At 36.5% G+C, this 15,193-nt stretch overlaps 1 protein-coding gene across 3 annotated transcripts in view; it reads right to left on the bottom strand.

The window, feature by feature from the left end:
• The window catches only part of LOC127446874 (voltage-dependent L-type calcium channel subunit beta-4), a 45,950-nt gene extending 32,672 nt beyond the window's left edge, over positions 1–13,278 (bottom strand). For 2 of the 3 annotated variants that reach the window (XM_051708176.1, XM_051708178.1), the window contains exons 1-2: positions 13,057–13,278; positions 11,380–11,463 (exon numbers count right to left, since the gene is read on the bottom strand). In XM_051708176.1, the coding sequence (XP_051564136.1) occupies positions 11,380–11,463; positions 13,057–13,119 (147 nt within the window). In that variant the 5' untranslated portion in view covers positions 13,120–13,278. Of the gene's footprint in view, positions 1–3,821; positions 4,162–11,379; positions 11,464–13,056 lie in introns of those variants that run through there. The other variant, XM_051708177.1, reaches the window with a different exon arrangement.
• Positions 13,279–15,193: the final 1,915 nt, after the last annotated feature.

Here is a 15,193-nt window from a genome sequence, read left to right as displayed (position 1 = left end):
GAAAAGATGTTAAAAACAACAACATCATCAATCTTTAGCAGTTGCCAAGTAGCTGGCCTTGTCCAAGGATTTTGGACTACTCCTTAAATATTTTACTAAATGCTGAAAGTAGTTCAAATGAATTTTTGACCCTGCTGACATGCAGGATCCCTAGAAACACATTGACAAAAACCCCACTGGTATATGGTGTGAACCCCTACTGCCTAATAAATAGAGCTTAATGTTAGAGAGCTTAATGAGTTTGGTAGATAGAGGTAAATCATGAAGATCTCCTGCTAAAAGCTTGTGATTAATGAAAGCTTAACAGACAGGGTGTAGGATGTAAATGGGATATTACACATTTGACACATTGGCTACATTCACAACACAAGACAATGAGCCCAATTCAGATTTTCTGCTCAAATCTGATTTGTTTGTGTAGTCATTCTCATGACCTTTTTTTTTTTTTTTTTTTTTTAAACAGACAATGGTCTAAACAGATGACACGTCTTAACTGACCTGGGCTGCATTTCCCTAAAGCACTGAAAGCCTAAGTAGACCATAGAAACCACTGGCACCAATGGCCTCTACGATCAACTTAAGCTTACGATGCTTTTGGGAAATGCAGCCCTGAATGAGTAAAACACTTCTGTCATCCTGAAAAAATGTCATAATACAATTTAACATACAATTTTATATCATATATCATATTTTGTTATCATATGATATTGATAACCTATGCATTAGCACTTTTAATGTCTACTGCCACTGTTGAAAGCATTAATTTACATCTTATACAAATATATTTATGCACCTTTCTCTGTAATACTTCAAATAAAGCAATTCATAAATCATTTTATGATTCACACCAAGAGTCCCAGTAAATCAAATTAAATTAGATTACATTAGATTGACATAACAATTTAAAAAATTCCAACCTTGCTGTTCACACTTAAGTCACATTGCATTCGGGGTTGCACAACTACTGATTTTTAATAGTCAACTAGTATAATAGTCAAATTCGACTAGACATGACGTCATTCCACCCCCAAACCACAGCAAACCCGCCCTTGCAGAAATCCCACTCTCCTACACGTACAGTCCTACATTACACAATAAATAGATATACGGTTGGTACAATGTAATGGGATTTAGCAAATTATATCTATTTACAAAAATATCAACGTTTGCATATATTACAGGTTACTGTAACAATTATGTCATCTTTATCAGTGTAGCCTTTGGAATTTTCTGAACATTATCAGTGTTGATACAATGCAATGCGCATGTGCAATATAAATACAGAGAATGCATAAGATTGTTGTTGACCCGTTGATGCGCTGCGTCATTAAGCAGAGGGACATAGTAAACAAACACCAGTTCTGAATTGCATTCTGTGTGCGCGCCTTTTAATGTGAGTCTGACCAAACGTCGCAGCCTATATTTGAGCCACTGCGCCTTTTCAGTGCAGAGCCACCGGGCTTCACACTCGCAGTATTTCTGAGCGGACTTCAGGCTGACAGTGTCGACTACGTTACTTGTTGCTGTCTTTTTATCTGTCTGTGCAACCCCTACATTGCATAAAATCAGATATGCATCAAATTTATTTCCATATATGAAAATGGGCCAGATCGGATTTGAAAATGTCAGATTTAATAAGATTTTTGCTGTTGAATGTAACCACAGACAAAAACAAAACCATGTATATACCTAAGAGGTGTTGGTCCATACTGTGTGTCCATGCCATTAAGATTTATTTTCATAAAATTTATGGAGAGGAAAAAATTTACTGGGGGCATTGTCTAAATTCTTGAGTTTTAATCGAACATATATGTTTCATTATGGTTTCTATTCTATATCAACGCACATGACACCAAGGTGTACACAGAAAAGAGGAGGTTTATACTGCGATTAATTCAACTCTATAGTTAAAATTTCGGAAATAGAACTTCCAACTTAGAAAATGCATACACTGGCGGCCAAATGTTTGGAATAATGTACAGATTTTACTCTTATGGAAAGAAACTGGTACTTTTATTCACCAAAGTGGCATTCAACTAATCACAATGTATAGTCAGGACATTAATTACATGAAAAATTACTATTACAATTTGAAAAAAAAAATTCAGAACTTTAAACTATTTCAAAGAGTTCTCATCAAAAAATCCTCCATGTGCAGCAATGACAGCTTTGCAGATCCTTTGCATTCTATCTGTCAGTTTGTCCAGATACTCAGGTGACATTTCACCCCACACTTCCTGTAGCACTTGCCATAGATGTGGCTTGTCTTGTCGGGCACTTCTCACACATCTTACAGTTTAGCTGATCCCACAAAAGCTCAATGGGGTTAAGATCCATAACACTCTTTTCCAATTATCTGTTGTCCAATGTCTGTGTTCCTTTGCCTGCTCTAACCTTTTCTATTTGTTTTTCCTGTTTCAAAAGTGGCTTTTTCTTTGCAATTCTTCCCTTAAGGCCTGTACCCCTGAGTCTTCTCTTTACTGTTGTACATGAAACTGTTGTTGAGTGGATAGAATTCAATGAAGCTGTCAGCTGAGGACAAGTGAGGCGTCTATTTCTCAAACTAGAGACTATAATGAATTTATCCTCTTGTTTAGTTGTATCTGGGCCTTCCACATCTCTTTCTGTCCTTGGTAGAGCCAGTTGTCCTTTGTCTTTGAAGACTGTAGTGTAAACCTTTGTATGAAATCTTCAGTTTTTTTGCCAATTTCAAGCATTGTATTGCCTTTATTCCTCAAAACAATGATTGACTGATGAGTTTCTAGAGAAAGTTGTTTCTTTTTTGCCATTTTTGACCTAATATTGACCATAAGACATGCCAGTCTATTGCACACTGTGGCAAATCAAAAACAAACACGTTAAGCTTCATTTCGTCTACTGACCAGTCCTGACGATTCTCCATTCTTCATTGATCTGTTCAGGTAAGCTGGTAGCTAGACAGGAAAAATTGGGAAATGAGTATCTTAATGCTGAAACCTCTGAGCTTTTGACATTGACCCTGCCTCAATCCCCAGTTGGCCTTCTTTGGCCCAAGGGTAATCGGTGGGTCAAAGACCATTGGCCATTGAAGCCCCGGTAGTGACAATGGAAACGCATTAGAACACCCTCATTTAGCCCGACAGTGGAAACGAGGCTAATTCATGGAAAACAACCATCAACACAGCAGAGAATGATGATAATTTGTGGTATATGTGAATAAATACAAGAATGAAGGCTGCATCTTAAAGAGACTGCCTGCTCTTGCTGTAAACTTCTGATCAGTTGACTGAAGAGACTGGTCTTGTTCATGTCTGGCCTAATGATGTTAATTAAATGAGCACATCATTTACATGGACTAACAAAGTGGCACTTTAAGCAAGCATTTCTTTCAAGAGAAGGTGGAACCACACAAAAGCTGTACAGCACTGAAAATCCTATAGAAACAGCAACACAGTGTGCAAGCCAGGAGGAACTGAACAAGCAAGCAGTGTGGCATTATTTCTGGCTGCTCCATGATACGGAATAACAGGCTGCTGACTGATGCTCTCCCCCGGTTGCCTCTTCCATGAGGCATATGAAGAACACAGCATGGTTTGGAGGAAGAGTGGAGGTGAAACTGAAAACAGAACAATACATACGTACACAAACACACACACCTGATCCTCTCCCCTCCCCCAAAACACTCAGTGGAGCATACATTCAATCTGCAAGCTAAATTCATCCAGCCTTCCCCAGAGCGTTAGTGTATGCATACATTCATAGATTGAACCACAATGTATAAGACCATGAAGATGCAGCCAGCCAACAATGGCTCGACACACATAGACCATAGCCCCACTCACCGCCTCAGAGTCTTCGAATCCATGCAGGTACAAATTGTCGTACATGGAGGTTTGATATTCCCAAAGGATCTCCTTAACGATCAAATAGAAATGAGGTATAAGGAAGCTCCAGGGATACGCTCTCTTACAATCCACTTGCCCACAAAAAGAGCACCAAAGCAGGAATGATAAGCAGACAGCAGCCACCCTATCACCTCCTGAAGTCAGCGTATTGTATGAATGGAGAATGAACCATGATCGATCACATCATAAAGAAGTGGGGCTCTCCCCAGAGGCTGCAGACACCTGACATTTTATCAGCTTCCATAAACAAAGCAGGAGAGCAGAGCCTTCCTCAATCAGAGGCTGATGACAAAGCAGCAAGGCTGTATTCTGATTGGCTAAGGGGAGCTCCAGTCAGAAAGGACAAGTGCTCTCTTCTGTTAACTCTTAAAAGAGGAGAAGGGGGTCTGCAGGGTGCTGACAGCATTCCACTCCTTGACCACTGGGTTTCCTGTGCTTTTTCCTCACAATTTCTATTTTTGTTCACTCCGACAAACCACCCCCCATCTTCAAACCTCTTCCCACCCTCTCTATCTTACTACCTCTCTCTTTCACCATCTATTCCTCCATTTTACCCATGAACACATCTACAGTCCACAATTATATGTGGCATCTCCATATACCACAATGGCAAAACATATTCTGAAGAAAATAAGACTAATGTTTGCCTGTGCGAGGTTGTTAAGGTTTTCTGAGTGGTTTTAACTATGTTACTATGCGGTTGCTAAGAAGTTCTGGGTGTTTTTTAGTGCACTGATATACAGTTGCTTGGTTGTTCGTCAAATGATGCAACCCTTAAGTGATCTCTATGATATTTTGACATCATGACCGGGGTCCTTCCTTCAGTGTTAGTCTATAAGATGTTCTCACCTGTTTTATCATCCACGCTATCATCCACTACAAACAAAAAACATATACAGGACTCCAAACCTCCATCCCCTCCTTGTAAATCACTCAAACCAGCAGTTTATGGAAGATGTGAATGATGAAACATCATTCATAAAACTGAAGCTTGACATAAGGGTACTGAACCGCACACAAGTATCAGTACCTCTGCTTTGTGTCATTACATCCCCAATGAACACAAACCGGCTATAAAACACCTACCCCTTCTCGGCGACACTGGCACAAGAGCATATAAATTCCCAGCTATGACCAGACATACACTCACAGAGCACTTTATTAGGAATATTTTGGTCCTAATAAAGTGCCGGACATGGTCTTCTGCTGTTGTAGCCCATCTGCCTCAAGGTTCGATGTGTTGTGCAGTCTGAGATGCTATTTTGCTCACTACAAATGAACAGAGTGTTTATCTGAGTTACCGTAGCCTTTCTGTCAGCTTGAACTAGTCTGGGCTGTGTTTCCCAAAAGCATCGTAAGCCTAAGTAGATCGCAGAGACCATTATGGTTTCTTAATCAACTTAAGCTTGCGATGCTTTTGGGAAACACTGCCCTGGCCATTTGCCGTTGACCTTATTTCATCAACAAGGCTTTTCTGTCTGCAGAACTGCCACTCACTTACTCAGAAAAAGGATTTTTGCAGGTTGTTCATTTTATTTAATTAAAATGAACTAAAGCAACACAATTCTTGAACATTTTGTCTTTACTTGATTTCATTACGTTCTTTCCAATTAAATTTGTAAAAATGAAGTTTACTTAATTTGAGTTAGGACTACATGAATACTTTTTGCAGCATTGATGAAACTCGTCACGAGATTTCCATTTTCCAGCATGCTTTGCAGGTGACTGGATGGAGTGAACAAATGTTGAAACTAAGTGTTATTTTATGCAATTTTGAGTAAGATAAAAATAGGAAGAGATTTGTTCATATTTAATTTAATTTAATTTTGTGTTATATTGGCATTTAAAAAGATTGTTTGTTAGGCTAGAGTTTTTGGAGTTACCATTGTGGTGAAGATTGGTGCTTGTTCTTAGGTTGTGTATGGACTCTCAGTTTCAGTGAAGTTTAATTTGAGTGCTGCGTAGCTCTATAAATGGTTGCTATCAAACTGACAGTGCAACAGTTTAACTGTCATTACACTTGCTCACCTGGCATATACTAATGGTTAATAAAATTAATTTAGTTGGACCAATGTAAGACAATTAATTAGATCTAGTTGGTCTGACAAAATGAATTTAATTTTGTACAACTAGAACAAGTTCAAACCAACACTTTTTTGTTGGAAAATTTTAATTTATTTGCGTGGAAAACTTTTCCTCAATTTAATTAAATGTATTGAATTTTTTTATTTATTTATTTTTTATAGTGCTGGATGTTTTTTTGCTTTGGCACTATTCTGAGTAAATTCTAGAGAGCGTGAAAATCCCAGGAGATCAGCGGTTACAGAAATATTCAAACCAGCCCGTCTGGCACCAACAAACATGCCACGGTCCAAATCACTGAGATCACATTTTTTCTCCATTTAACTGTCCCATAACTTGACATATTTGGGTTTAGAGAGTATAGAATCTCTCAAATCAGCAGATCTTGGTCCTATTAGTCAAATATAGGGATATGGGAGTAGGGCGTGGTATTGGCACACGCCTCTTTGTAGATTACTGATCCATTAATATTCTTATATTTCGTAATCGTTGATAGTGAACCTTATAGGTTCTTTTTAGGGTATATCTTCCATTAAAAAGACACCACAACCAAGTAACAGAGAACCTTGTGGTTGTTAATATTTTTTTATTTTTTATGTATCTTGTATTTTCTTTGTAATTTTTATGTAAATCACTTTGAATTGCTATCGTATTAAATGTGCTATATAAATAAACGTGCCTTGCCGTGCCTTGATGGTTGATGTGAAAATTAACTGGAGCTCCTTACCTGTATCTGCATGATTTTTTGGATTGCACTGCTGCCACAAAATTGACTTAATGTTATATTTAATATATATATATATATGTGTGTGTGTGTGTGTGTGTGTGTGTGTGTTATAAGTCACATGGCTAAACTGTTTAGTAGTTCATTTATTTCATAAATGTACATTTATTTTCATTGCACCAAATGTATAGCTAATTTCCCCTCCAAATCTAAACAGGTAAATAGAAAACCTTTAGACTTTTAATCATTTTTAAATTAAATTCATCACTGCACCCATAAAATACAGGTCACTGGACAAACAGAATAAAATGAACCCAATCTATCAGACAAATGTCCATGGAGACGGGTGTATCTCTGTGCTGCATTCCCAATTCTGTTATTGATCTATATTTTCCTTCATTCCAGTTACTGAAAGAATAAGAAAACCATGACCAATCAGACCTTTTAATGTAATTACATGGAAATAAATTGACAGTGTTGCTGTTAATTAATCACAGCTCTCTTGAGTATAAAACTCTGGCACACATCGCCCCCTGTAGTTTAGAATGCACATGAGCAACTTGCCTCACACAAAATGTTTTTTTTTTTTGTTAACAAAATTGTCTTTTTCTCAATAAAGCCTACCTTGCTGTTTGACATCAAGAGCTGAAAGGAAACAGACATTTTGAACCCTGTTATAAATGGTTCCTTTTGCGTTCAATACACTCTCGCTTTGTTGCAAGGGTAATCATAAAGCCCATTATTTCCTCATTCAGTGGTTTTATTTAGTAAGGAAAATCTCTCAAATCTACAGTATATGCCAACATTTGATCATTTTGCCCATTGCTTCTGAGGCTTTTGGGGGCCTATGGTCAATAAACACAGCGGGAAAACAAAGAAATAAATTAATAACTAAACAGTTTAGACATGTGACCTATACCAGAGGGATTAATAATTTATACAAGCTCCCGACACTCTGGAATTTTAAATGTGTTGTGATGGAATAATAAATATACTTCTAATGGCTTGGGCTAATCATTTTTCATCATTTCACATTTTTCAGTCTTTCTTCTGCGAAATGTGATTTGTATCAGTTGTAAATTCAAAGCCAGTTCACTGTTTTTATATACAAGATTATTACCTGCAGTCTTGTCTTTAACCTTGATCTCAGCAGGTTTTCAGCCCCCATGGATTTTCTTACTTCATTTCAGCAGAGTGCTAAGACACATTTTCTGACATATAGATGTGCAGACATGTCCTCTCAATGCCTCTCTACTCCATACAAATCAGTCCTGGAGATGTATTGTTTCATTTTCCAGGATAAGTATTTATTCCCTCGAACCTTAAAAACACTAATTACGCTAAACAAACCCAAAGTCTACTTTCTAAATCTGATTCTCATAAATGAATTTAACACAACCAAGCTCTACTTATCACATTTTAAATATAACTATATTAGCAGACACAGAAGTAGGGTGTCCTGTATGAAGGTTTTTGCTGTGAAACCACCTCTATGGCCAGAAATAGAAAGCTACGGAAGTCAGTCAAAATACTGAATTCCCAAGGTTCTGTGAGGACCTAGATTCTAAATTAATTTGGAGACTGCTGTATATAAGGTGACTGGATCTACCAATGAGCTGAAGTTGTTTTATAAGTGTCTCCATTTTAACTAATAACAATTAATTACATAAAAAAAAATACCAAGGAATGAGATGGTCTTGGGCTCAAGTTCTTAAAATCAATGTGAAACACTGGTTGCAACTCATTTTACTGTCACAACCTGAAGTATCCTGTAGAACGTATGTACGAGTAAAAAAAAATATTGATGAGAAAAATAGTAAGGCTGGAATTTAACTACTGGGAACTGATTGGATTGTGAAAAGTGGGCATTTTAATACCAGAATAGAGGCAGGTGGTGGGAAAGGAGGGGTAGAAAAATAATAATTTACAGTTGCTTTAGTGGTTATTTAGGGATTACATTTTGATAAAAGATTACAAAGACAAACTTATCTTACATGGAATAACATGCATCAATGAATTGTGCACAATAAGACCATGAACGTCCATTAAAAAAAGTAAACAGTGTAAATCTTGAGTCCATGTTTACTGCAAATTATAGAATAGTTTAAATGATTATGATAAATAACATATAATTGTGCTTCTTTAACATATATTTAGCTTTTGGGCTTCTGCTCCAAAATTGTGGGACTCACTTCCAGCTGATATTAGAGAAGCACAGACTTGAAGTATATTTCAATCTTATCTTAAAACATTTTTTTTTTCAGGAGTTTTTCCTTGATTATTTTATTTTTTGTATTCTGTTTTATTATTAACTGTATTTTCATATGCATGTTTATATACTATATTTGCTATTAATCTTTGTATTCTTATATGCTTGTCTTTTTTATGCAAAGCGCCTTGAGAAGCTACCTTTAAAGGCGCTATATAAAAATAAAGATTATTATTATTATTATTTATGGCCTGTAGTTGGCGTTTTGTAGAAGCGTATCACATAATGACGCAACGTTGATAATATTGATTTTCTCAATAGCCTCTGCTGCTGTACCTATGGCAACTCATTTGGTTTTATTTGTGTTGGTGATGTTTGGAGATGATGGTTTAATCCTTTCTACATTACGATTCAACACACAAAGCTATTTGCATTGTGTGCAGCAGCACAGAAGCTCTGTAGAGAATGTCAAACAATGCATGTCATACAGTCAAATAAGCAAGGGTGGACTTAGATACAGCTAGGTATGTCACATTATTTGGTATGAAGGTCATTGGTTTCCCCTGGAAAACTTCTTCAGTGCAAACTTGAAAAAAGCATTAGATCTGACAAAAGGTATTACATCATTCATATTTTCATTAGGGAACATTCAGCACTCTTTGATGATATTTCATATCTCATGTATTGAAAGAATATTTAGAGCTCAAAGCTTCAAAACACAAAATCAATTGTTTCAGATGTTATGAAGAACTAATCTCACCTTTGTTCAGCTAAATGTTGAATAAGTACAGTCGGAAAGGTAGCCATGAGCAATTTATATTCATCTGATGAGAGTGAGGACTCATCTGTTGCTTGGAAACCAAATGACCCATTTAAAAAGCTAATGCGATAATATAATTCTTTGAAAACTCACGCTGAACTAGATATATATTGAGAATTGTACAAGGCCTTTGACTTGGCATGAAGATGCTAAATTGAAACATGTTGCACAAGAAATTATCTCTGATTCATCATATGACCAATTTTCACTCAAATAGTGTAAGATGCCAAGATTCAAATGACTCATTTACAGTGAGTTTAAACCCTCCAAGGAACCATGCTGTGATTGTTGGCAGATTTGTTAGAAATGTGTGCATTATGGATAAATGTGAACTTGTTAGCCTCTGTAAAAAGTATTTGTTGACCATTGCATATTTCCATTACATATTTGCACATTATGCACATGGGAAGTGGATACTGTATTATCCACTAAGAATTTTAATCACTGTTCAGAACTCTTAAAATGTCCTACACAGATTTGCTCTGAAACTAAAGCTTGAACAAAAGAGTACACAATTCCCAGCAAAACATATGAAGTGTGAGAGTGCTTCAGAAAATGTCTAGATGGAGATAGCATGTTGTATAGGTAAAAATTAATGGTGCTTGACCGATCAATGTGAGATTTTTAATAACCGATACCGATATCTAGAGAGCAGGGTTGGTCGATATAATTTGCAAATTAGGTAAATACAAAATTGCTGAATTTAAACAAACACTTATTTTCCACTTGTTTACAATATTTACTCAAAATTCACTAATAAACATTCGAAAACTGAAAATGTGCACTAGTACTCAGTTAAGGCAGTTGGCAGATTTTGTAACTGCAGTATTATCACTTCTGTTAAACGGATAGTTCACCCAAAATTGGAATTCTCTCATCCCAGATGTGTGACTTCCTTTCTTCTGTTGAACACAAACAAAGATTTTTAGAAAAATGTCTCAGCTCTGTAGGTCCATACAATGCAAGTGAATAGTGGCCAGAACTTTGAAGCTCCAAAAAGCAAATAAAGGCAGCATAAAAGTAATAAATAAGACTCCGGTGGTTAAATCCATGTCTTCAGAAGTGATATGATAGGCATGGGTGAGAAAAAGATCAATATTTAAGTCCTTTTTTTACTATAAATCTCCACTTTCACTTTGACTTCCACATTCTTCTTCTTTTGTTTTTGGTGATTCACATTCTTCGCGCATGTCGCCACTACTGGGCAGCGAGGAGAATTTGTAGCAAAAAAAGGACTTAAATATTGACCTGTTCCTCACCAACACCTATGATATTGCTTCAAAATACATGGATTTAGCCACTGGAGTCATATGTATTACTTTTATGCTGCTTTCATGTGCTTTTTGGACTTTCAAAGTTCTGACCACCATTCACTTGCATTGTATGTACCTACAGAGCTGAGATATACTTATAAAAAACATCTGGGATGGCATGAGGCTGAGTAAATGATGAGAGAATTTTTATTTTTGGGTGAACTATCCCTTTAATTCACCAATAAGGCATGATTACCGGCAGATGCAAATATGGTCGAAATTGCCAAATATCGTCCGATTAAATGGCCTGGCCAATATATCTGTCTATCACAAAACATTTCCATAATCTCAGTCATCTTGCATGAATATGATGTGGATGCTTTTGTTGTCTTGGCTGCCCCTCTTACCTGACGAAGGATGAAACTGGTCGATGTTGTGCTGCCATCAGACCTCTTCAGTCGACTGCGCCGAGAGTAGGTGCCTCTGTTCACCTGCAGTAAGAGAACAAGCTATTAATCACTTTCTCTCCTCTAAGCAGAACAGGGGCACCTTCATTCACACACACACGCCCACATACTGTATTCCACCACAACACTGTCAGAGAGGTCTTAGTGGAGACCCTTACAAAGTACTGTGTATTTAAACACATACAGAAGGTTCTGAATGCACATAGAGTCATACCCACTGTCAAAGCACTTCATCAGTGTGTTTTGTACAGCAGTATTAAATCTGCTACTAAATACAGTAGACATGTGCAACTTTGATCTCTCCAGGGTATAACATGACAAAATGCTTAACAGATAAGAAACGTCTATTGGGTTAGATATCAAAGCACATTACCACAAAAAAAAAAAAAAAAAAAATAGAAAAAAGAAGAAAAAAAAGCTGACCTCTGCATTGTCTCTACATAGAAATCAAGGCAATGTGTTGAGCAGGCAAACTGCCCTTCAGTATGGCTGGCCGCAATGCAGTCTTACATTGAAACCCTAAAGGATAAAGCATGCAGTTAAACTATACAGTATGGAGGCTAGCAGATCGGATGTTTCCAGTGAGTTTGTTGCGCAGGAAAAGGTGAAACATACAGTAAAAAGACAAGCGGGACAAAAAAATAAAATAAAAAAATCTGCACTGATGCTTAGAAATCGGGTCAGGTCATGCATTCTTTACAGGGAAATCAATGAGAACATTAATTATTTAGCAGCCTAATTAAAGACCAATGGATCAAACTGACAACCATCGATCATTAGAATGTTTTGTGGTTTGGTTTTAATGATCCTTTTATATGTATAATCAGTCTGTGGGAGTTAAGATTTAATTTTACACAAAACATAGACCTACTGTAGGTTTAAAACACAAAGCAAAACATTTTTGCTTAGCGTGGAAAAAAATACAATTAAAAAATTCTAAGGAATGGATAAGGGTAATAACTATAGTAAGAACTAACATTCTACCCAACATTAAAACACATCCAGAGAGCAAACCCTACAGTAAATGATACTTTGCTAACAAAAAGGACAGTTGCAATACCATGTTTTTAGAAATGCACCATGGAAATACCATAAACATACCTTGGAGTAGCTTGTAAATCCCATTGTATGTGAATATGGTCATGCTTTAGCACTATATTATGCATCAAAGTACCATATTACCATCTGATACAACATACAGTAGTACAGTACTTTTTGTAAATTTAAGGCACAATGAGGAATCTCACAAGTTTATGGTCATATTACAGGTACACTCAAACATTTGTGGCTTGTGAGACCATTTGAGGAAATGTAGCCTATTAATTGTGGGGGGAATGAAACAAACACAACACAACAACTACAGTCACAGTGGTCTGGATTAACATTACCCAGGAAACAGAACATTCCCCTAACGTTAGTGTATGGTTCGCACTTGGTTCTTCTTAGTAGTTAGAACACTTAACGTTCTTTTAAGGCTTTTTATAAAAAAAAAAAAAAAAAAAAAAAAAAATATATATATATATATATATATATATATATATAAAATTTTATAACAAAAAACTTACGTTACCAAAACAAAAACAAACGTAACCAAAAACTGTTAGCTCGCATCCCTACCTGAAAAATCGGCTTCTGCACACCGTCGCCTATCCCGTGTCGGGTGTAGATGTGCCGGGACATTTCCGCAAGTTCATCAGTCCAGGGTGGTGGTTGCCTTTCGGTCCCTGTCCACTGGCTCAGCGAAGGATATTGAACGGTTTGCTCCAGTTTCGCGGTGAAGTCCACGGTCCGAAGACACGGTTAATGTTGTGTGCTGCGCTGTGACCGATGCAGTGCGAGTGCAGCTGTCGCGTGCGGATGCAGTGGCGCGAGCTCACCACAAGTCCAGCATAGTGAGCTGCTGATCAGAGGTCATCACAAGATATTAAGATAACACATACAAAAACAATTAATCACTATAGAAACAATACAGACATAGTGTATTTACAAGCAGCTCAACATCCCATTAAAGTACACGTAAACTGTGTTTTGAGTTTACCAATTCATTTATTAAACAATGCAAAATCAGTCACAATTTTATTGAATATGCACACATTTGCATGTTATTTCAAAAGTGATCTTTTTAAACTTTTTTTCTCTTCTTTTAATCATCTTAACAACTAAGTGGTTAGTAATTGTCAAGCACTTTTGTCAGAAGGGACAGAAAATGAATTCAAATGTGTAAAATTATTTAAAAAAATATTTTTAGGTGTTTAGTATGTATAATATTTAATTGACTATTTTCCACCACTTCCCTCTCTTTTTACTGTATATTGGCCCATAAAATGCCAATGAAATCGTATGTTATATTTATGAAAAATATTATGTTTACTAAATGAACATGTCCCTTTTAGAAAATGCTCTTTGAAAGATGCTAATCAATGCAAATTCAGTAGACGAATGTAATATAAAAGCATATATGAAGCTTTTGGCTGTTATATTGGATGTTTAGAGTTTGAAAGTGGAAGTTAAATGGTTAAATCTAACCATCCAAATCAGTGACTTAATTCTAACTCTTTATTATTATTATTATTATTATTATTATTACTCCGTATATTTAAGCTGTCAAATTAACACTAATGCAAAGTGTGACCCATATTAAAGGAATATTCCGGGTTCAATACAAGTTAAGCTCAATCGACATTTGTGGCATAATGTTTACCATAAAACATAATTTTGACTTGCCTCTCCTTAAAAAAAAAAAAAAAAAGTAAATATAGCCGCAAGCGGCAATCATCGGGGTCCAAGCACATGTGAAGAACTAACCAAAATAATCAGAATTGACAGAAATGCTCCAGTGGATGCCAAATTATACAAATTGACTATATAAAAGCTGCTGAAAGCTGATTGGTCGATGGCGGCCATGTTTTTCAAAATATGCGACTGTCCTTATAGACCTTGATGACACATTGGACAAATAAACTGAATGCAAAATTTCAAGTCTATCGGACCAACGGTTCCATAGTTAGAGCCATTTTTGTTTTTAAAAATTATAGCGCCACCAAGAGGCAGAGATGCGTAATATGTGTGTGTGTGTGTGTGTGTGTGTGTGTGTGTGTGTGTGTGTGTGTGTGTGTCCTCAGATGACCTCATACATAAGTGTACCAAATTTGGTGGTAACTCTTGAACAGATTGAGATATTATAACCATTTTAGTAAAAGTGGCCACACCCATTATGAATGTTTTGGCATACCGTTTGACGATAAATTAAAATTTTACAATTCCTTTGATAACTTTTCATTTTGGGACTCCAGAGAATGTTTCTGCACTTGTTTGGTTCCAATCGGCGAACGGCCTACGACTAGTTCGAAAAAGTAATCTTTTAAAATAATCTCAAGTATTTATTGAATGTTTCGTTTCAAACCAATGGTGCTTAAGGCAAAGTTGTTTAAAATGAGGTTTACAACATGGTCTGAATAACGTGTTTCTTTTTTAAACACAGCGGTATATACGCAATAGTGCCTCCAGGTGGCCAATTTTTCTCATTGTGCATAGACCTCTTGGGCCAAGAGACAAATAGGCATACCAAGTTTAATTCCGATCGGCCATATTTAACCCTTTATAAAAGCTGCTGAAAGCTGATTGGTCGATGGCGGCCATGTTTTTAAAGATAGGCGACTGTGCTCATAGACCTTGATGGCAACTTGGGTAAAGACAGTACATGCAAAATCAAGTCGATCGGACCAACGGTTCCAAATTTAGAGCCATTTTTATT

The sequence above is a fragment of the Myxocyprinus asiaticus genome, chromosome 10 (assembly GCF_019703515.2).
Source record: "Myxocyprinus asiaticus isolate MX2 ecotype Aquarium Trade chromosome 10, UBuf_Myxa_2, whole genome shotgun sequence".
NCBI classification, from domain to species: domain Eukaryota; kingdom Metazoa; phylum Chordata; class Actinopteri; order Cypriniformes; family Catostomidae; genus Myxocyprinus; species Myxocyprinus asiaticus.
Note: the sequence above shows the minus strand (reverse complement) of the source record. Positions and strands in the feature narration are given on the sequence as shown.